This window comes from Alligator mississippiensis, chromosome 1 (assembly GCF_030867095.1).
Source record: "Alligator mississippiensis isolate rAllMis1 chromosome 1, rAllMis1, whole genome shotgun sequence".
NCBI lineage: Eukaryota > Metazoa > Chordata > Crocodylia > Alligatoridae > Alligator > Alligator mississippiensis.
This window is the reverse complement of record NC_081824.1, coordinates 107,332,707-107,356,839: the sequence shown is the minus strand read 5'-3', so window position 1 is coordinate 107,356,839 and position 24,133 is coordinate 107,332,707. Positions and strand designations below refer to the sequence as shown.

The following is a 24,133-nucleotide window of genomic DNA, read 5'->3' as shown; positions in this document are numbered from 1 at the left end:
ATAATAGCTGATTAGGAGGCAACCAAAAGTTTGGGTACTGATCCAAGCTCCCTCACAGTTTAAAGATGTTGAAGACTAATTTTAGGAGTTCCTGAATAAAACATCCCCATAGAAAAGACCTTGCAAATATTTGAAAAATTCAGTTTAACTGTATCTGGAAATAAAATGGTGAATTTTCTTAATGCTTAAATTTTGAAATTCAATAAACAATGTTACATAAACAGAAAATTTAAAAAAATCAGGTTGCACAAAGGTACTTCCAGAATTACACAGTTCTTCCCTGATCTAATGGGAATTGGTGGACCCTGGAAAAACAGGGAAAAATCAGTGCACCAGAATCATAGAAGCTGTCATTAATAGGGCTGTGTGAAGCTTCAGTCCCTGATCCGATAGAATATAGAATGACAACTGAGCTCCCAGTAGTTTGAATCATTATTAATGTCATCACAGTATGCTTAGACCCAGAGCTTTGAGTGCAGTACACGGTAGATGGGCTGAAGGTATCTGATTGCATAAAGTGTTTGCTAAAACCTGATTTAAAGAAGAATGCTGCACCCAAAGTCATACTAGGGTATATTTGAATGTAGAACTGGGTCCAGACTTCATATCTTGAGCCTACAATAAAAACTGTTAGAATATAAACATTTTCCATGCAACTAGCACGGAAATATTTCCTGCTTTAGGATTAGAGAAAACATGTGAAAATTAGGTACTGATAAGATGTAACTAATGATGTCAGATTTTTTTAAAGGTACCTTGGAAAAGTACCTCTTCCTCTGTACAGGACATGCAGCTCAAACATCCCTGAATTTAAAGCAAGTCCCTTTTGTGGGACCAAACCTATACATAAACACTGTTGTTCATACTTTTAACCATAATTATTTCAGTTGCAAATTAATTCATCTCTTTTTTTAAATATGAGTTTTAGTTCATACTAATAAGAAACATTATAATTCCAAATTGTTATTTATTTTCCTCCTCCCTTGTTAGTCATATCCATTGCATTAAATTTTTGTTGAGTTATGAATAGTGGTCATAAGGAAGTGAGTCCTGGCTAGATAAAGTGGTATACTGAGAAAATCTTAGCATGGAGAAGGTTGGGAGTCATAGTCCTAGTTTGTCAGAGGATATAGCTTGTTTTCCTTTTGCTTTTAGCATATCCTTTCAGCATCAAACAATATGACTTTTAAATGATGTTTTAGGTACTGGATATTAGTTTTTCATCTAACTCAATTTGCTTAAAAAACAGTAAGAGAAATAAATATAGCAGCACTGCACAAAGTAATATTTTGTTTTTCCCTCACCCAGAACATCACAAGAAGGAACAGTTGTAATTAGAATCACCAGTTTCTAACATTTTCTTCTCTTATTTTTCAGTTAAACTGCATTGAAATGTTTGGCACATGTAATAAACTAACCATTCACTCTTTTCTTGTTTGTTATAGCCAAACCATCAAAAAAGGAAGTACCTGTAGTATCAGCCATACCATCAAAAAAGGAAGTACCTGTAGTACCAGCCATACCATCAAAAAAGGAAGTACCTGTAGTATCAGCCATACCATCAAAAAAGGAAGTACCTGTAGTACCAGCTATACCATCAAAAAAGGAAGTACCTGTAATACCAGCCAAACCGTCAAAAAAGGAAGTACCTGTAGTACTTGACAAACCACCAAAAAAGGAAGTACCTGTAGTACTTGACAAACCACCAAAAAAGGAAGTACCTGTAGTACCAGCCAAACCGCCAAAAAAGGAAGTACCTGTAGTACTTGACAAACCATCAAAAAAGGAAGTACCTGTAGTACCAGCCAAACCAACAAAAAAGGAAGTACCTGTAGTACCTGCCAAACCATCACAAAAGGAAGTACCTGACAAACCGTCAAAAAAGGAAGTACCTGTAGTACCAGCCAAACCGTCACAAAAGGAAGTACCTGTAGTACCAGCCAAACCGTCACAAAAGGAAGTACCTGTAGTACCAGCTAAACCATCAAAAAAGGAAGTACCTGTAGTACCAGCCAAACCATCACAAAAGGAAGTACCTGTAGTACCTGCCAAACCATCAAAAAAGGAAGTACCTGTAGTACCAGTGAAACCACCTAGTAAGACCTATGAAAAAAAATGTATTTTTAGTCTTGTTTAAAACTAATCTTAACTTAAACATAACCAGCTTGCATTCAATTAGGGGCAGGCATAGAAAAAGTACAGCACTAGACAGGTACAGACTTGCCAATGTAGTCACATTTATTTGAAAAATCAGAATGGTTATGGAACATGAGCTCACCATACTTCCATGTTCTTGTACTTCAGATCCAGTTAAGTGCAGCTAAGTAGGACACATATTTTTAAAAAGATTGAGAAAGCTGAAATAAAAATGTACATGATTATTTGTTCAAGAGGGAAAGGGATTCTGAAGGGAGAGCGGGGTAGAGGGGAAGGTTCAGATGAGCTGAGAATGAATAAAAAGAAAAGCATACTTCAGTTTGGGCTTTTTGTCCGAACAAATTATGGGTCTTGTCTCATGTTACACTTTGAACATGTTAACTGCACTTAAAACGTGAGAATCTCTGTGTTCAACCAAAACAACACCTGCTATTGTATGGGTAAAATTAGGACTTTTCAAGTGAGGAATATCTCCAGATTGTGTTAAATAATATGCATTAGGCTATCATGAGACTGCTCTAAGGAGATAATACCAGCACTCCTCACCAGCTCTGGCACAGCTGATAGTTGATCCCAGCCTTTCCACCTAAACAGCCAAGTCTAGAGTCCAGTATGGTAGGGGACCAGGATTGACAATCAGCTGTTTAACAACTGTGCAACAGGCTCCAGCCCTGTCCTGCTCAGAAAACTTTCTATCTCATAAAAATATTTATTACAATCTAAATAAAACATGTCCTAAGTGCAATATGTGATTTCCTTTAACTAGATTTAATTTAAATAGAGAAGACAAAAGAGGCCTCTTGCAGGTCATGGTCTTTTGATTCTAGCTTGGATCCATTTCTTAGGGCCTTGTCACGTGTTCACTTGCAAGAGTTGCAAATCTTTGGGATCTAGTGACCTATATAAAATTTAGGATGTATTAAGGAGATAATCTTCACCTCAGAGGGAGTAATTTTGCAATGCTAAGAGATCATCTAACACATGCTAAACTGCTTAAATATACAGCTGCTTGACTATTAACTTATTTACTAAGTATTAAGTTGAAAGTGTGACACCACCCTCAAGGTGCTTTTACATCCACTTCACGCAGCTGCGCTCCCTGCGCTCCAGAGCCCAGGGGTAGGCACCTGCCGGGCCGGGCCGCCCCCTGGGAGTGATGCATCCTGGGATACTGGAGGGCCACAAATTGCTGGTATTTGGCCCTGTGGCGCAGACTGACATTACTGCAACACATATTGCTTAACACCATCTGGAGATAATCTTTGCCCAAAGATGCATAACTTTAAGATGCTCAGAGGGCATTTTTCCTGTCTTAATGATTTCCTGTCTTAATATTCAAACACTCAAGTCTTACGGGCATTTAACACATGGGAAAGGTTATGCCTAACAAGATTCTTAAATTCATCCAAATAAGGAGAGCATATAAGCTTTAATTTTTCCTTTTGGTTTTACTTGGGAGCATATTTTCTGCAACGACATCCAGTACCTCCAGATGAGTTTCCAGGACAACTTCTACAATGAAAATAAACATCTTCAATAGATAGCTCTCTAAGTAGGTCATTATCATTTCTGCCAAGCAGATGATAGGGAATATGAAGCATATAAACCTACTTCAGCAGATAATAAATATGAAGAACCTGTGAATGAGGAAATAAGATGTATGACATAGATCAATTTTTTTACTTAGGAAAAAAGACAGTTTAGTAATTAAGAAGGAAACACTGGTAGGACAATTAGACTGAAATATGTGATACGTTCCACAGAGTTTTGAATTTAGACTGTATTATGTTTGTCAACACTTGAGTGCTCCTTATTTATAATCTATATGCTGAGTCTTAAATTGAATTGAGACAAATGTTCTCAACTGCCAACATTTTTTTAGTTTTTTAAATGGTATCTCAGTAATCGCCTACTTTGTGTGTTAGCTTATGTCTCTATATATACTGAATCTGTATTTCCATTCCTGCTTCATTTTTCGCTAGCTGAAAATGTGTATTTTTTTTAGTTCCACACATATCTTACTTGCTAAATTTGTTTTCTTTAGCTTTTTAATCAAGTTAAATTAGTTCAAGTTAAACATCTGAAGTGAAAACATTTAAATCTGGGACAAATATTGTGTTTCTTCGGGTAAGAAACTGAGGAGTTCTCAGATTGGCTTGCTGGAAATATGTAGCATCTTGTCCAATGGGACAGCCACTGAGTTATTGTGTTATATTGTATGGATTTTGCAATTTGTTTCTTAGAACATTTTAATTTGATTTACAGTATCTGTGGAAACCCACATGGCAAAAGGTAGGTGGGCTCTGCATGTTTTTATACAGTAAATTAGAACATGAAAGAATGCTGATGTAGCTATCTCTTGTTAATACAAAAGCATTGATTTCTTTGTCATATATAAAGGTTTGATTTACCTACAGTCATGGGGATTTTTTGAAATAGCTCCTCCAGGAATCTCAGGTTGGGTTTAGGGCATCAAGAGGCACAACTGAAATGATCTTCACAACTCACCAGCTCCAGGAGAAATGCTGGGAACAACATAAGTCTCTTTACATGGCCTTCTTTGACCTCATAAAAGCTTTCAACTCTATCAGCCAAGAAGTGTTGTGAAGGACCCTTCCAAAGTATGGACACTCACCAAAATTTGTCACTATTCTCTGCCTGCTCCATGACAGCATGTGGGCAGTGGTTCTCAGTTATGGATCTACCACAAATCCCTTTGAGGTTAAAATGGGGGTTAAGCAAGGCTGCATCATCACTCCAACACTCTTCTTAAAATTCCTTGCCACAATGCTACATCTGACCACCAACAAGCTTTCAGTCAGAGTGGAGCTAAACTACTGAGTGGATGATTCTAAGCCAAAACCAAGACCACACTGACCTTAATCATTGAGCTCCAGTATACAGAAGGTGCTATAGTGAGTGCTTATTTGGAAGCAGACCTTCAGGCAATTGTCAATGTCTTTACCGAAGCATACACGAAAATGGAACTGACATTTAATAATCCTAATAAACAGTCCAGATCCACAGCGAGACACTGGAGAATGTTGAGTATTTCCCATACCTTGTAAGCCATCTCTTGCAGAAGGCTGACATTGATGAAGAAACGCAACATCGCCTCAAATGTGCAAGTGCAGCCTTTGGATTCCTGAAGAAATGGGTGTTCAAAGATTGTGATCACAGACCAAGTTCATGGTTTATCAAGCAGTTGTGATCCCCATCTTTCTATATGGAGCTGAGACATGGACAACGTACAGGAAACATCTAAAGTTGTTGCAGAAATACCACCAATGCTGCCTGCAGATGATCCTCCAAATCCAGTGGGAAGACAGACGTGCCAATATTAGCATCCTCCTGCAAGCAAACACCATGAGTATTGAGGGGATGACCATCCTACATTAAATTCATTGGGCCAGCCATGTCAGCTTGGATGTTTGACTTCAGACTCCTGAAGCAAGTTTTATTCTCCAAGGTTAGCCAAGGTGTATAGAGGAGGGCAGGGAAAGTGCTTCAGGAACGTCCTCAAGGCCAACTTAAAAAATTCAACTTCAGTATCAACTTGTGGGAGACTATTGCCCAGGACCACTCCAAATGGAGAAAGAGTCTGCTGTAGGGATCTCAGTATTTTGAAACCTCATGACAACAACAGGAGATGGAAAAGTGAGAGCAGCAGAAACTACATGTCACAGACCAAATCAAAAATCCAGCACCACCCACCCCATGTGGAAACACATGTCTGAGCTGCAGTAGAGTCTGTTGATCCTGAATAGGTCACATCAGCCATCTTCAGACACACAGATAAGGCAACCATGGAAGATTATTATTCTTGAGTACAAGGGATTGCCAAAGAAGACGACAAGCCCTCTAGCTCTAATTAAATGACTTTTCCTATCCTGGGCTTAAATCCTTTGCTAGCCCTTGGCTCTCTGGTTGACTGAAGGCCTAGCGTATTCAGTGGCTCCTGCTACCTCACAGGCACCTTTGCAGAGATCCCTCTTGCTCAGTCCCAGCCAGACTGCCAAGTCATCTTCTGGAGCTGCCTAATATTCCTCAGGCCCTGCCTCTTTTCCAGTCAGCTGACTTTCTTGGGGCTGCTTGCAGGTGCCTCCAAATTAATCCCATTAGATGGTTACTATGGCAATCCAGCCTCAGCTCTACCCTGCTTGCCCTGCAAGGCTATGACTGGCTCTCTTAATGTGACAGAGCATCTGACAGTTCTGTTTTACAAATGGGGAAATCAGAGCATGCTCGACCAGAAGCTTCTTAAGGTATTACCTAGCTTTGTAAGTAATCCCATTGTAGTGGCTAGGGCTGCTTGTGATAATAACTGCTCTCCAGAGTGAATAATAGGTTCACAGTCTGGCTGAAGTGCCAGACCATGGTCGCACAGCATGTCAATAGTAGAGAAGGAGCTAGAACCCAGATGTCCTAATTGCTGTTGCCCTGCTCTCACCATTAGATCATGTTTCCTTATCAGATATACTCACTGATGTTAAACAGTGGGTACATCTACATGTGAAGTTAAGGTGACACGATAAACTTCAGAGCAGTTTCAGCTGGAGAACACTGCTCTCAGGCACAGCATCTACACGTGTACCCAGGATATTGGCACTTTCAGCCAAGGTAGAACAGCCCCGGCTGGCACAGGGAATGGGGGGTCAGCCCCGGGCTCTGTGTGGTGGCTTCAGAGCTGGCTAGGAGACAAGAATGCTGAGACTGCAGAGCCATATGGCTAGGTGGCAGACAGCCCCCATGCCTTAGCACCCTCATATCCCAGCCAGCCCCTGTCACCGTCCAAATGTGCATTTCATTACACTTAATTACTCTGCCATAAGATTGTACTGTTCCTGACAGTACGATCTTATGGTGGAGTTAATTTATTTACTGTGCCCTAATACCAGCACACGTGTAAATTGTGACACTTTCCTGCAGACCTAATTAGTCTACTCCACAGTAAAACACTTATGTAGATGCACCCAGTACATCCAAGAGCAGCTCTGCTGAACTGAATGGAATTACTTAGAAATGAATAGTATGAAATGTGGCATAGCATTAGTGCATGTCTGAGAAATGTAAAGACAACCCAAGTTGTCACAGTATTCTCTTTATTGAGTATGTTTAAATTTACAGGGCTAAATTCATAATGCATCTACTGCACTGTAGTTGACTCATGTATATTAAATCAAACCAAAACTGCACTAATTTAGACATTGTTCTCTTTATGTCTCCAGCAGCCAAAAGAGAGGAACTAAAGGAAACAAGTATGTTGAATAAAACTTTTGCATTTTGGCAAGCTTCAGAAAGCCAAAGCTGGAAATCAATATAGTTGTTTCAATGGATGATTGAAAAAGCTATTCCGCATTGCTTTGAGCTGTTGAGAATATTTCTTTATAATCAAGTCTCCTTTAATGCTGTACTCTGTTATCTTTGTGAACTCATTTTTATGTGAAACATACCAACATGTTTGGGGAAAAATCTACCTAGTCCTGAACACCCTCAAATCCCATCAATTTAATAGGGAGATAAAAGTGTTCAACATCTGGAACTCACAGGTTTGACCCCATTTACAGAAATAAGTTTTCCTTTGTCCCCTTTAAGAATTGTTATCACGGACCTTTCACTGAGTGCTATGCCAACTGCTTATGCAGTATTTTGTGTTTTATTGCCCTTTTTTCCTTTAGTTATATGGCAAGAGGATATCCATAAGCATCAGGGCTTTGGAAGTAATAAAGCTGTTGCTGCAGTGCTTTGCTATTGTAGATATTCTAAGTCTGAGTACCAAAACCTACAATGAACATTGTTTCAGTGTTATATAAGAAGCTCATAAAACTATCTCTACCTTTAGTTTGCTCTTGCAAATGACACTGCAATACAAATCACACTTTCGACAGCAGATTCATAGTTCAATAAACATAAATATGCAGTAACTGAAAGCCTGTGTTATGTCTAATAAAACCAATAACTGAGCCATATGTGCTACAAAAAGGGTATTTCACAAGTTAGACTATTTAGTGAAATTTGCGAAGGTGCCTGATATCAGCCACTGTACTCTGAAATAGCTTATTTATGTTATCTCATAGCTGGGCAATGACAAAGAACAGTGGTTCTTAAAAGACAGGAAGTGAAAGGCTTGTAGGACTCTGACTTCCACTTAATACATTGGTCTTTAACAGTAATGTGACTAGAGCAAGACAAATGGGGCACCAGGTCCAGGTGCCAACTTAGAGAATGCATGGGAGCTTAATACAAGTGACAGTGAGGCGATACTGAAGCAGTCTAATTAGAACGCGAACAATCATGTGTATAGGCAGCCTATAATATTGTTTAGGATCACTTCGATCTTAGAGCCCGATTTTCAAAAGAACTTAAATTTCATTTTGTTGTACAAATGAAATGGCCATATTTTTAAAAGTGCTTAGCTGAAAAGAAAGCTATGGTGTGCTGTGCTCCTTAGAAAATCTGTCGTTTCACTAAAAAGGGATACTAACAAAAAATTGAAAACTTTCCAGAGCCTCACGCTGATAGTGAGGCTCTTGTTTTTAATTTATCTAGATTTTTTAAATTACGTTTAGTAGTCTGGTATATGAGGGCTTTGCAGTGAACCCCTGAGCTAATATATTCTGTACATAAGTTTTTAGCTCCTTGTTAATGTCTGCAAGATTCTGTCATCCTCCAGATACTGGTTAATCAAGGATGGATTGCAGCTTAGAACAGTACCAAGGGCTTCAGAATCTCTCTTTAGTAAACACTTGTTCCCCAAAATTTTGTAAATTCATTAAATATTATTCTAGTAGTAGCTGTTGGTATTAGTGGCTGGTGGCTTCAAAGAGGACCATGGAAAACTAGGGCTGGAGGAGATCTCCAGAGGTCATCTAGTCCAGCCCTCTGCCAAAGGCAGGAACATCCCTATCCAAACCATCCTACACAAAACCATTGTCTAAGCTATTATCAAAACTACATAGTCAACCCTGACACAATCACAAGACATAACACCCCAATGTGCCACAGGTAAAGCAGGGGGAACACGGTGGCCAATGTCATGTTGTTGTGAAGGTTGTTAAAATATCCTAGAGATATTAAAGGAAGAATAGCCCTTGCTTCTCCCTCTCCCTCTGCCCTCCCCTCCCCTCCCCTCCCCCCCAGCCCCTGTTTTATAACTCCATTTATATTATTTATGATGAAAATGGTGTTATACCTGCATGAGCCTACTAGAATGTGTATGTTTTTACAAAAAAAAATCCCAAAACCTTTGTTATGACCAAAACAAAATTGATTAAACAGGCCCAGGGAACTTTTTTTTATATTACAGAACAACAACAGTGCTGACTTTGACAGTTAAAAAATTGTACCTTACACCCAATTAGTCTAGATATCAGAATGTAGAATGCAGCAACTTTCAAAACTTGTTAGCTGTTAGTGATGGTTAGTCATCTTGATGAGGTTTCCCTGTGGACAAGAAATCCTGAAATGAAAATTATGACAAAATAAAAAGTGTTATCTATTTTATTTTAGTCAGTTATTTTAAAGTCTTCTGCAGTGAAGAGTTACAAGCCACTGAGTCTAAATACTTTCATACATTTTTGGTAGTGGGAAGAATGTGGGAATGTATGGTTTTATCTTGATTGGGTGTCATGTCTGGACTCTCTTTTTTAAACCTTAATTCAAACACCTGAGAAATTTAAGGATTTCTTACACATGAATTTTAGGCAGTGCCTGGAGCTGTTAACATATGGTTTGACCGTACATTAACACCTGCACCTAGTTTTAAACACATTTTAGGTGGCTTAAAATTAAACCACTTCCAGGCAGGTTCATCTCTGATCTGTTACCTAGCCTGTGTTCCACTAATATCTGGCCACTCCCAACTGATGAGCCACTCAAGTTGCAGTCCTCCAGGATCCCAGGGTTTAGTGTCCCCTTGCCCACCCTCCTGTTCTGTGTGGACAGACTTTCCACCCCATGAACTCTACTACCCAAGTGGCAGTTCTGGCACCAAGCCATCTCCCTCTCCTGCCTCTGGGGGTGGGACCTTCCCACCCCAGGTGTGCAACCCCATGCAAACTGCCTGCAGAGCAAGTGCCAGCTAGCCAGGTCACAGGACATGGATGGGTCTAGGAGTGGGGTCTAGGGAGGGTGAGGGGGAACCAGGCAGAGGGCCAGATCAGGTCCCCATGAGCTAGGGCTTCCTTCCTAGGGCAGGGGCAGTAGTTCCCCCAAAAGCACATTCCCTCACCACTCCCACCTTTCAGCTTCCCTGGGAAGTGTGACTAGCACCCCCACACCTCAAATCAAAATCCCAATTTATTAAAACATAAGAACTGTTTAAATTTATTCCCTCTTTATTTCTTTTTAAATTCTTGGGGTTTTTTTTCTAATTTTATCCTTCAGTGAATGATTTACTTCATTTCAGTACCCTTCCTCCAGCTTCCACCTCCCATTTCATTACCCGCCCCTCCTATTAACTCTCTGTCTCCCAGCTTTATATTCCTGCCCCCCCTTGACCAATCTCTCACACACCCCCATCCTGAGGTGGGATAGAAGCCTGCCCTGACTCATCAGCCCTGTATTGGCAAGTCAGAGCTGTAGCTCCTAGTCAGGCTTCTGCTTGCAAACCCTCTAGTGACAAGTTACAGCTGTGCGGTTGGGGGATAGAGAAGATTTTTAGTCTTGAGGTGTGACTGCTCCACACTTGAGCTAGCAGTAACATCGATCAACATTTGAGCAGCTCAAAGTGCAATGTGTAACAAAGCCATTAGAAATCTGGGTCTGAATTTTGCAGTTCAGTTCATATTTTTCTTAATACCTGAAGAACATTGGTACATCATATCCAGCTTCATCTCCTTTGGGATTCATTTAACAATATATCAGAATTTCCTCCTACACAAATCTGTGATCTTCCTGAAAAAAGTTAACCCTGTGTCTAGTCTGTTATACACCTGCTCAGTGAATTGAGTTAGTCAGGTCCATTTATTTTCAAAAGCTGTATTTTTCTGCCAACTTCTGAGACCTTCAGGCAGAGATTAGATAGATTAAAATGTCCTCGCCTTTTTCTTTTCTTTCATTTTTATAGTTTGTCATCACTTTTATCTTGGCCACGTGTTTCCCCTGATTCAATAACTGCAAGACCATCTGAAAGATTGTTTTCATTAATGGAAAAGTTCTTTATACTGCAGTACATTTTAGGCCTACCTTTGCTGTCCAGGGCTATTTTAATTTTGTTCAGAGCACAGCTCCGCTGCTTTTTAAGCTTTCTGTCTGGTATCTGAGGTATTTTTGCTGACTGTTTTTCATTCTATTATTTTCCTGAATTTTCAGAAACTGAACAACCCAAAGAAGTAGTAGCTGTGGTTTCAACTAAAAAAGGTAAATATAATTTGGGGAAACCAAGAGTTTTTAAATTAATTTAATCCTTATCATAGTAGCTTTGTACATATGTGTATACCTTAAAATGCATTTGGGACCAGATTCTGGCAACCTTTTTAACATCCATTTCCCTTACTCACACTAAATCTTTATATTGGTCTTCACTCTGCAAGTCCTGAGCACACTGTTCAGATTTTTAAAATATTAGTTTATTCATCATTGCAGACCTTAACAACCAGCTCTAGACAAGACTTTTAGGTATCTAAACAACCCAGGAGCAATTGAGGGGCACCTATATACAAGCAGCGAGGCTGATCCGAAATGCTATCATTACAGCACGTGGGAGCAGACTCGATTAATTGAGTATGTTGAAGCATGGTACTTACTGTGCTCCAGCAGCCTCCAGCATCTTGTGCATCAGCATTCCTGTGTTTAAAAATGGTGGCTTTATCTAAAGCACCCCCACCACCATTTTTATGTGTGGGGATGCTGATACATGAGACACTCCTGGCACTTTAATTAGAGTGGCTCTCACAGTCACTCTAATTAAAGTCCTCCCTCCCTCCCCGCCACTCCTGGGCCAGGTGTATAAATGCTGCCTAAATTCCAGAATAACTTAGTATAGCTCCCACCTCCTAGAGGAGTGCCCTAAACATACAGCTATAGAATAGTTTGGGTAGAAGAAACTTCAAGCCCTTCTTTTGAAGAACCTGGGCCATTAAGCAGTCAGGAATGGAAGTCATTTGTATAGTCATGTCAGCCTTGTGTAATAGGATTGTCCTCTGGAGGTATGTAAGGCTGCCCATTGCCAGAATAGGAGAGTTACATATCTGTGCAGAATTGGTATGGCTTCTGGTGGCATGTTTGGTTGCCTATTGAAAGAACGGGGGACCTATATAAATAAGTGGAATAGGATTGCTTCCCCGAACCTTGACTCAGTATGTTTCACCTCAGACATGAAGTAGAATAGAATAGAATAGAAACAGGATAAATCATTGAAATGAACTGACATTACTTATATTCTAAAAGTCAAGCATGTGCTCTAAGTGCTTTAGGGTACTCAGCCACTCTGAGTTCAACAAGCTCTACTCAGGGTAAGTAAAGATGGAAGAATATGGGCCTTAGAATATGGACCTAATCCTATATTGCTGCTATTATTTTTTCAGTGAGCAATCATATAATGCATAAAAACTGATTTCCTGTTTGGCCAAAAAAAAAAAAAATTGGAAGGATGTTATGGACTGAAAACAATTGATACAAACAGACTTTTTGTTTTCACTTAATACTAACCTGGTCTTAAAGGAGAGTTTTCACAGTCCAGTTTATTTCATGCCATTTATGCTGGTTTTTAACTATATTATTTTCCAAATTGAAAAATGACAATCAGGTAAGACATTTTCTTTTCAGTGTCTCTCAAACACTACAGGGGAATGACCATTGATTTAAAAAAAGTATTTGACTTAAAAAACAAACAAACCACATGTTGATTTTACAAATGTTGAATTGTCACAATACCTCCTCCAGCTAAATGCAGATACAGCATTTGCATATTGGCAAGATTGTTGTCCCTAAATAATGTGACAAAGCATATAAATTGTATTGAATGCATTGATTGATCTCCAGATCTTGCACATTCCCTAAAAGGACCATCTTAATGTCAAAAAATAAGAAGGAATATATTTGAATTATTCCAGGAATTATTCCAGATAAATATTTCCTCTTTTTTGGGCATGGCCTCAATTCATGCCCAGCCTTTTCTTTAGATATTTTCTTTGTAGAATGAAGCAGGGTGTGAGCAATCTATTTGTCTATGCTTTTACCAATCCTTCAAAACAATTATACAAGTACTTAACTCAGGTAATACATGTATAAGGATGTGTACGGTTTTTGCTGGGACAGGGCGCCACCATTCCATGTCTTTCTTGAGAGAAAGAAGGAAATGTATTATTTATTTTGAAAGCAACGAAGAATTCACTTTTGTCTTATTGCTGTTCTTTAAGGATAGGTCAAAGACATATTACTAATCTGTATTATGTCATTACATATCAGAAAGAGATACATCTAGTAGTCACAAGACTTTGAAAGCATTTGCTTCAGGTAATCTTTAGATATTGAATTACTAAAGAAAAGCTTTGTTGGTAGGAACAGCACTTCTGGCCAGAAATCTTACTTAAACCTTATCTTTGTTTTGCAGCTGTACCTGAAAAGAAGGAAGAGAAAACAACAAAGGCAGTGGAACAAGGTAAAAAGACATGGAAGTATACTGATATTATCTAACTTGGAAGGACAATGGCACAAGGGGAAAAAAAAAACCCATTAGATTTGGATAGTTGGATGCAAATACATTTGTGTCTGCCAAGTGTTCTGTTCTGTTTAGCTGAGCAAGAGAGACTTTCAGTCAGGATTCTGGCTTCGCCTCACTTTTACGTAACTGAAAATGACACAGATGATTAGACTACACCATTTTGGTGTCTTAACATACCACACATCCTGTAGGGGATTTCCTACCCTTCATCATGAATTCTGTTTAGCAACATGCTATTTCTGTAAAGAAAAGGCACAGCTGGTCTAGCAGATAAGGAAGAAGTAGTATATGTGCTAAATCTCAACTATAATAAAGATCTTGACACGGTTGCATACTCTCATAAGCAAAATAATGATAATTAGTGGTAATTACCATTCAGTGAGGACACAAAGAGGAAGTTCTCAATGATTCCCTGTCAAATGTCAACCTGGGATTGCATCTCAAGTGAAGTGTTGCAGTGGTCTGCCTAGATCTGATTCTGTTTAACATTTTCATCAAGAACTTGTTTGGTTGACTAGAGATTAAACTTAAAACATTGTGAATTTCACTAACCCAGAGGAAGCAAGCACTTTGGAGGACAGGATCAGAGTTCAAAATGGAGACAAATTAGAGAAGTGATCTGAACTGAATGAAATGAAATTTAGTAAAGATAAATTCAAAATGTTCCCATTAGGAACATCAAATGCTCAAATACAAATTGGGCAATATGTGGTGAGGGAGCAGTATGACAGAAAAAGATCTGAAGGTTAAAGTGGATAAAAAACTAAATATGAGTCAACCAAATGATTCTGCTACAAAAAAACACAAATCTCATTTAAAGACATATTAACAGTGGAGGTAAGAATGCGTCTCGTTTTAGGGCTAACCAATGGCATGACACGTTTAGAAGGATGTGGAGAAACAAGAAAGAGTCCCGTGGAGAGGAAGAAAAATTACAAAAGCTTTTAAAAATATGAACAATTAGGAAAGACTGAAGGAATAGGGTTTGTAATCCAGATGAGAAAATACTGAGGGTAACACATTCAGCTTTCCAATTTGTAGCAACCTGTGGCATAGAAGACAATGGGTGCATCTACATGTGCATTAACACACTTTAGTTACTGCACATTAAATCTATTACCTCCATTGTGAGGTACTAGGAAAAAGCGCATTAGCCTGTCTTAATGCAAATTAACTAAAGAGTGTGGTTTTTAGGTGATGCTTAATGCACATTACTCTATTTTAATGTGCATTAACTAAATAACACAGTTTTTAGTGAAGCTTTAATATGTATTAAAATAAGCTAATGTGCACTAAAGCACATGTGTAGATATGCCCAGTGATCAAATGTTCCCCATGGCTACTAGAGAAAGGAAAAGAAAAAAATAGTTTGATTTTCATCAAAGTAGATTTAGATAGAATTTTAGGACAATTATTCTTACTGTTGGAGTGTTGAAAGACTGGTTTAGATGACATAATGAGACTGAAGAATCCCCATCACTGAAGGTTGTTAAGAACACATTAGACAAACATTTGTCCAGAAGGCTTGAGTGCACTGGATGATAGTTCACTGAAGGAGTCAAACTAGGAAACTGCTTGAAATCCCTTCCAGCCCAGCATTTCTATGAGTGTATGAAACTGCTGACAAGACATGTAGAGTTTTAATAATATATTAGACAGGTCTTCAATTGTTATCAGTGAGCTCTGCAAATGGTTTAGCCTAGTGTTTCTGCAAAGATCGGGAAATTCCACTGTATCATAAGGAAAAGTGGAAGGTTAATGAAAATAATAGTGTTTTTCAAGCTTGTATAAAAATGAGTAAAGTTCTGGCCCTTCTTTGCCAAACCTCAGTTATAGGATTTTGCATAGATTGATAAGAAGCTGGACCAAAGAACACCTGAATAGGTTGGTTATAGCCAGTTGTAGCCACCCTATGCTGACTCTGGTGCAGTAGATTCACACAACCTAGCTCAGTGGAGGGGCATATCACTCAGACTGCTTCTTATATTGTAAAGAGCACATTCCAGTTAATGTATTCTGGCATAAGTCTATTGCTGTATCTCTCATTGTTTCTCACAAGAAAGGTAAAGAAAAGGCTTAATGGAAACTGCTTTGAACTAGGATTTAACTGAAAAGAAAATTTTACCCAGTTAGCTCAGTCAGCTGTATGAAGGATGGGATCAGAGTTGAAAGTTCAAGGGAAAGTAGGAAAGCACTTTTTCCCAGATGATAAATTCTAAATTATAATAGGCACTTCTGAGGCTCTAAAACTAAGAAGTAACATCACTTGTGTGAAGTGACACTTGTGATAGTAGTTATTAACCTGCAATATACAGTAAGAAAAGGAAAAAAAGAATGTCTATACTAGTGAAGTTAGTCCAGTATTAGCACACTATTAATGCTATAAAGACTTAGTGTGAAGTAAAACAGGGTGTTTAGAGATGTGCTTTGGGAAATGGGGCAGGGGGCTCTTTATGTAGTGAGATGCACTAATTAAAAGCACTCAAGCATCATGTGTATCAGCGTCTCTGCACTGAAAAAACGTTGGTGGAGCACTTTGAACTAAATCTTATTGAACAAGCTTTAGTTTAATGTGCCCCACCACCATTTTTCAGTGCTAATAGGCATGATGCTGGAGACTTCTGCAGCACATTAATTTCCATGCTTCAGCAGGTTCGATTAATTGAGTCTGCTTCACGCACTGGATTTATAGGATGTTGGAGCAGCCCCACTGCATGTCTATAGGAGACCATACTGCTCAGTGGGCGCATCTGCATGGGATGCCCACTGCACAGTTGTTACTGAGCAGTCATTTAGTACTTGCATAACCAAGTACTAAATGACTGAACAGTTACCGGTGTTACTATGCAGTAGCATCCTGGCATGGTTGCCTAGTGATGCTTGCTATGCAGTAGCTCACTACTACTGTGCAGTAGCGTTACATCATAGTTCATGCCTGGTGATGGTGCTGTGATGTAGTACTGAGCTAGTGTGCAGTAGTAACAAGCTACTGCACATAAGTGTCTCGTGTAGATGCAGCCAGTAAGTCTCCGCTGGGAGGATGTCTACACGTGCTCCCTGTTGAGAACAATTCTGCTCCCAATGGGAGCAGCCCAATACAGGGCTGCTCCTGTGCTGCTCTGGCCCCTTGAAGCAGTCAGGAGGAGCTACAGACTCCCCCTGGGGGCTGGCAGGGAGCACAGGGCCTAGTCCTTATGTGCATAGGGCAAGGAGAGCTCTGCCACCTTCAACAGCAGCTTTCTCCTTGCCTCATACACATCAGAAGGGGTCCTGATGTGCACAGAGCCAGGACACAGCTGCTGCTGCCAAGGTCTTCTGGCCCCATGCACATAGGAATCAGTCCTGTGTCCAGCTGGGCTTCCATGTGCAGCTGGGAGCTGGCCAGGAGCTGGATGGGAGCTGCCCCAGAAGTTGGACAGCTCCTGGCCAGACCTCAGCTGTGTGGGGAAGCAAAGAGCTTCCCAGCCCTGATGCTGCTCACCTCCTGGCTTCTGTGAGGAGCTACCCTGGGTAGATCTGGGAGCTGAGCAACACCAGGACTGGTAAAGTTCCCTGTCCCCTGTGGACCCCTAGTGAAGGGGATGACTAGGAGTAAATTTGCTTCTGGTCAGCATCTATGCATGCGCTACTGCAGGGTATCTACTGTGCAGTTAGTTTGCTACATGTTATTTACAGGTACTAGCTAACTGTGCAGTAGACCAGTTTATTGCACAGTAAATGTTGCACACATGTAGACAGTGATGCTTTCCTGCTCAGTAGTTTAGTCTACTGTGCTGTAAAATGTAGACACCCATATCTACCAAGAAATGAACTAAGGGTACACGGAAGTAACACAATCCCAATATAAAATGTTATGATCCAGTTGTTAGGACTATATGATGTTGTCATGCCTGCATCCTGTGGTGATACAAGTGTTGCAAAACTGCTCCAACTTTAACTTTTTTATTCAGAGTCAATATTAGGATCATTTAGCTAACTTGTATCACTGCAGAATCAGCATAACGCATGCTAAGTAATCATAAGCATCACCCCCCCCCCCACACACACACACACACTTTAAATCACTAATCACTTGGGACCTAGGGCCTCAGCATTAAATTATTCTGGCTTTCTGTGCAGAATGTTTGATATATTTAAATTAAATAACTAGTGTGACATCTTTTCGAGGAGCCCAATGACTGTGCTCTTAATACTGGAGATTGCTTATGAGTTCTTAATTCCAAGCTTTCTAACTTAATGGGTTTATCCCTGTGCAATGTCATCTGGCTTTTCTTTTTTTTTCTCCTTCTAGGTATTTTCTGGACTAGGCAACAAAGAGAATCAAATATGGAATTTCAATCCTCACATTCGGTGTCTTTTCTGAGAAGAAATTATGTTGAAATCCCTAATATGATTCAGTTGCAGTTTTGTGGTTAATTCCACCAGTGTCAGAAAATAATAGTGAATTGTACACTGAATAATATAACATATATTATATACATATATATAATTCACTATTATTTACTGGCACTGGTGGAACTGCCCACAAAAGCTGCAACTGAATTATATTAGGGGTCTCAACATAACACCTCCTCAAAAAAGACACTGAATGTGAGGCTTGAAGCTCCATATTTCATCTGTCTCTTTGTTGCCTAGGTGTTACAGAAGATATTGTTGTATACAAAATCCCTGTTGGGTATCTTCTGAAGTACCTAAGCACAATGAGATGATTATAGTCAGCTTTGGCTCTAGATTTAATTACTCTTAGGATTTATGTAGGTTCATTTTAAATTGGTATTTACATACTGTAGTGGCTTGACATTTTATATTAATACTTGACACCCCCAGGTATATTTTACAAACATCTACAATTAATTGTTTCTTTTCTCTACTTCGATTATATCAGATTATTGATTGTCAGGGACAACATTTCAAATCAGAAATGAGAGACCAGTGGCTCATCAATTACTTCAGAAACAGACACTGGGTCTACTTTAAAAACAGAAAAAAACAGATGTTTTGCAATAAAATCACATTTTAACCTAATTCAGAAAACTGTTTCCAGCCCTTTTCCTTTGTAACTATTTGGAAGGAAAATGTCTGAAGAGACTCTTTATGTGTGATCACTACATAGAACCACTCTTTCAAAGAAATAATTTCCTCCCAGACCCATTATAACAGGAATTTCACTGTAACAGGAATGCAATTTTATCAATTTTGATATAAATGAGGTCTCGTTATAGCTGAATTTCCCATGTGCAGATACCCATGCATTAGATTTGTCCTGGAAAAAGCACCACACAGAAATATATGCAAGAAGCTTCATTATTACAGTAATAAAATACAAATCATTGGAGATGTGCTGCATTCTGCCTTTTTCCAACAAAACATGTAAAATCTATGTAATTTCAGTCTGCTAGTAAAAGGTATGGAAATTATTCACATCTTTCAGCAAATTCTGATGTGTTTCAGATCTGCATCCTTCCCCCTAACATAACTTTCCTCTATAATGAGACTCAGGTCACTTATTTGTAGACTTAGGCTTTTATTTTTGTGATCTCCAGTCCCTTCAAGTGTTGGACTGCTGGCCAGATCTCAGTTTCTGAGTGGAAGGCCTGGGCTGATCTGGAACAACCTCTAGAGCTGTTGTGTTGTTTTGTTTTGTTTTGTTTTTGGGGGGGGGGGTCCTATTTTGTTTTGTTTGTTTTTGAAAAAGCTGATTCTTCAATACCTTCACTGAGATCCAGGATAGAACTTCTGGCCAAAGATGAAACTCAAAGCCCAGGGTAGCACTTGTCTTGGGTATAGAAGACCAATGCTCAAATTCCTACTCTGCTTAATTTTAAGTAAAAACTTACACTTGTTATTATTTAGCTATTCTGAGCTGGGGCTCTCCATTCTAGTTCCTTTCATCCTAAAGCTAAGTAACCTCCATAATAAAGTTTCTAATGTCTTTTTCTACCTAATTTAGACCAAGGGCTTAACATTGGGTCTTCCACATGCCAGGAGATAGTCCTCCTTAGGGCTTTTGGCATTCCCCACCCTACCTGTATGTGTATAAGGACAACATTTGATGCTGCTTCTTTCCTATTGATCTTGTTCTTCACACTTCCTCAGGTTATATAGCAAGTTAGGCACACGCTTTCAAAATGTTCTTGATGTCTTCAGTGAGGTGGTAGATGGCATCCACAATTATTTGTCTTCAGGAAAAAAAGGAAAATAATCCATCGGTTGATCTTCTTTCTTGCATTTGAGTTGAGTCACTTCAGAGCATTAAGTAAGCACTAAGAGCAGAAGCATATGCCTATACCAGGATGGAATGGAAATATAGAAGAAAATGGACATATTAGCTACCCTCTCCAAGATTTGGGGAGGATTAAAATGGATCAAATTAATTTTGCTGGTCCCTTGAAGAAATAGGATAAGGGAAGTGAGTAACCCAGACACTATTGATCAGAATTGGAAACAGGTCAGTTTACTCCCTTCACATCAGAGCTGAAGTTAAAAGGTATTCTTGACTTGAGAAAAACTTCTGGGTGAAGCCTAGTAAATGTCATGGGTCTTACAATGAAAACGAAAAATTGTTTTTTTGTGGACTGAGCCCTCTGTGAAGCTACATAGGTGGATTTCATACAATTTCTGTAATCGTTCTGCTGCTTGCCAACCTTGCTAATGTGCAGTTTATAGTCTACCTCCGGCTACCTAGAAGGTGCAGTATCTCCTTCTCTGGATTTCATAAACAAGGAGTTTTTTGTGTCTGTCACTGTATAAATGGTAAATATTTCTCTGCAGAACCTGTAAAAGAGAAACAAGTGCAACCTGCTGCCACGAAGCATAAAGGTAATACAGAACCATAACATTATATTAATGTCTGATATTTAGTATTTGAGAAAATCCTTCCCCGTTACGTATGGCTGTCTTATTTTTAATGTATGCTATAATTGTGAATTTGGGAGGAAAGTAAAATTTCAGAAGTTAGGAAATATTTAGGTTAATTGCTATTGTTTGAATTATAGATGAGGAAGAGAGCCAAAGCAATGTGGAATATTAGTATTAAGATTCAGGATTACAAACTCAGCATTCAGAAATATCTGCTAAGACCTTTTTGCCAATACAGGACATGCTTTGAATTATCTTTGTCTTTACATTGTAGTTAAGCAGGATCTAGATTTTGTCTATGTAAGAACGTGAAACCTGACCAAAACCATTGTTTTTGTCAAAAAATTTAAATGATAATTTGGGTCTATATGAAAGCACCAACTGTATGATAAGGAATTGTCATCAAGTTTTCATGTTAATTATAAATCATTGTTTATTATCAAATTATTGTATTTTTTACAGAGCATGTAAAAGAAAAGGAAGTCAAGCATCCTGCAGTAGTGAAGGATAAAGGTAAAATTATACAGTGCCATCCAGTGCTTTTTTTTTAAACGATCTAAACTCAGAAATTTGACAAAATATTGTTCTGTATACATACTATGAAAAGAAAGAGTCCATAAAAAATCAAACATGGTTATCTGACTAATGTGTAGAAATCATAGAATCATGAATGCAGGTTGTTTTGTATGGAATCTCCTTCATTGGCTAAGAACTACGTCTTCAATAAGACACAGTTCTTTAGACTATCTTCTGGAGCCAGTTAACAAGCTCTGAATTGAACTGATTGTATACGCCTGTGGACATAACATGAATAAAGTGAAGTAGTAACATATGAAATGGTGTGAAGGTGTGATAGATAGTGACATGCCTTCCAGGCTCTGTAAAGGTTGAAGTTAAAAGCTCACTGTTTCCACCATCCAACTGCCTGAGACCTGAAGTGTTAGTCATTTTAATTGTTTCCTTTCTTTCTCATTTAAATGTTAAAATTTCCATGGCTTTTTTTTTTAAGTGGGGGAGGGAGAAGGGCAATATAAGTAGAAGTTTAATTCAACTGAAATTGATGCCCTATTCTTCAGGGTACTCTGCAGTTTTTACCCACCTTGTTGCTACCCTTCAACCTTGTATTTATATTTCAAGGAGAAAAAAAAAGATTAGCCACCTTGGAAATATGATTTATGAGTAAAGACTGATCAAATTGGGATTATTTAGTTTGGAGTAGAGAAGGCTGAGAGGATTTGATAACAGTCTTCAAATACCTGAAGGGTGATTATAAAGAGGATGGAGATAGACTGTTTTCTGTAGCTGCAGGGGACAGGACAAGAATATAGTTATTTCAAACAGAGAACTGAATGAAACATTCAGTGTGTTGTTTTCTTTTTATGTAGAAATGCACCATATATAAGGAAGAAAACTTTGAAAAAACAGGCAGTGACTGAATTGCTTTTCTCCTCTCATTAGACACCATGACTCATGGATCCCATTAATGCCATTCTGCAGATACTCAGATAGGATTCACCTAATGGACAAACTAGTCATAACTTTGTCTATATTCTCAACTCTTGGTAATTATGATTGTTTACCCAGTCTTTAGTACTTAGACTGCTATTCCACAGATACCCATGTGAATGACACAATTCTTCTTTGAATGAATCCACATAGATCGTACTTCTGATGACAACCCTTACACATAGTCAGGAACAGCCCTGTGCATGGGATAGCCTAGTATGTCCTCTTGCCAAATTTCCTCGAAGTGTCCCTCTCTTGTGCTACCATTGTTCTACTTATTAATTGGTTCTTGAGTTGCTTTTTAATTTCTCTCAGGTGAAAAAAGTCACCTATCTCTGATAGGTGCTTAGTGTTTTCTCCTCTGAAAGGACAATGAAAGATGTCCATATTAAACTGCTTCTCCTGGAGCAATTGATGAAAGCCTCCTCAAAACCAAACAAAAATGGACCTACCAGGACTGAATGGATTTCCTCAGGGAGCGCTTCTGTGAGCTGTGGATCTGTTTTGAATTTCCAGGCTTCAATCTTACTCTGAAAGATCAACAACTTTGATGACCAGGACTAATAAAATAGCTGAACACTCATTTGCTGAGTTATCTGAAGTGAGTAGGAGGAATATATTCCTACATTGTAGGCAGGCTTAGGTCATTCTCTCTGGGATGTAGTAAAATGAGGCAAAAATCTCCTCAAGGCCTCTCAACAAAAAGGTAGACAATCGTGCAAATCAGGTTCCTTTGATGCCTTGAGCCACATGACACAGTAATCTACAGTTAGTGGCATCCCAGCCTCTTGCTAGTAGTAGCAATGTACTTGGATGTCAATGATCCCCATGATGCCAGTGCCTGTTCCTGCTGTACAAATGTCCTTGGTGCCAAGTGATCTTGCTGGTAATTACACAATAATTCTGTGTTCTCCTTTATTATCGGGCTTTCTTTTTTGGACTAAGTACTAGTACTGCTCTGGCAATAGTTCTCTCTCCAGTTCAGGTAGGAGAGATGATTCAAGGTCACCCCTACCAAGCAGGGTGCTAGGACTTTAGAAGATGATTATTTATTTTCTTTTTCCCCTTCTAAACATAGTAAAGAGGTATGCCCTACTTGTTCACTTTGCTCCCATTTATAAGGAGCCTGATTGGATGGATACTTCCCTTGTATCCAACCAACAAACCCATTATCAATACTCTATGGAATCCATTTACACAAGATTCCTTAGGCTGTATAACAGTTAGTAAGATAAGAGAGTCAGGTGGTTCAGTCATGCAAAATGCACCATCCGGTACAGGACAGTGAAGAAGTACAAGAGCAGGAAGTGAAAAAGTCATTGATTTCAGTATGAATATCTTTTTCCTTAGCAGGAAAGGCAGTAATTCCTTCCACGTTTAGCCTCTTACACACAGGTTACTGGACCTTCTATTCTCCTTCATGTTTGGAAGACTTCAATGCCCATTAATGAAGAGCTACTAGAATTTGGGGAGAGGAGGGAGGGATGAGTATCTGATACCAGCATCTGTAGAGCCTAAGAAAGCACATAGAGAAAATATCAATTCCCCTCTAAGGGGTTTGAATATTCTACTATCTATCCAGCTTCTGGATTACAGGTTGTAGTGGTAGATTAAAGATCCAAAGAGGTGAAGCCCCCAAAGATAATGCCAAGAGGGAAAGATCCAAAATAGTGGATTTACTTGACTGAAAAATCTATTCAAACCTACTTACCAGGTGCTTCTGTCACAATATAACAGGTTATAGAAAGTTGCCCACAAGAATACAGAGAGGAGCTGAAATCCATGATGTCTTCAGACTTTTGGTGACCCAGTCATTGCTATGAGCTGTACTAAGATGTTTTTGATATGGCAGAATTTCAAATAGACACTTCCAAGTTTAATATCACCATGGGTATTCAGCAAAGGCAGAATTATATTTCACTTTATGTGCCCATAGAATGTAACGTC

At 39.0% G+C, this 24,133-nt stretch overlaps 1 protein-coding gene across 1 annotated transcript in view; it reads left to right on the top strand.

Annotated features, from left to right (window-relative positions):
- LOC102575231 (triadin) overlaps positions 1 to 24,133 on the top strand; it is a 191,077-nt gene that overhangs the window by 56,502 nt on the left and 110,442 nt on the right. The window contains exons 9-15 of the mRNA XM_059724101.1: positions 1,446 to 2,096; positions 4,423 to 4,449; positions 7,386 to 7,415; positions 11,470 to 11,517; positions 13,712 to 13,759; positions 20,594 to 20,641; positions 21,143 to 21,193. Coding sequence (XP_059580084.1) covers positions 1,446 to 2,096; positions 4,423 to 4,449; positions 7,386 to 7,415; positions 11,470 to 11,517; positions 13,712 to 13,759; positions 20,594 to 20,641; positions 21,143 to 21,193 — 903 coding nt within the window. The remainder of the gene's footprint in view (positions 1 to 1,445; positions 2,097 to 4,422; positions 4,450 to 7,385; positions 7,416 to 11,469; positions 11,518 to 13,711; positions 13,760 to 20,593; positions 20,642 to 21,142; positions 21,194 to 24,133) is intronic.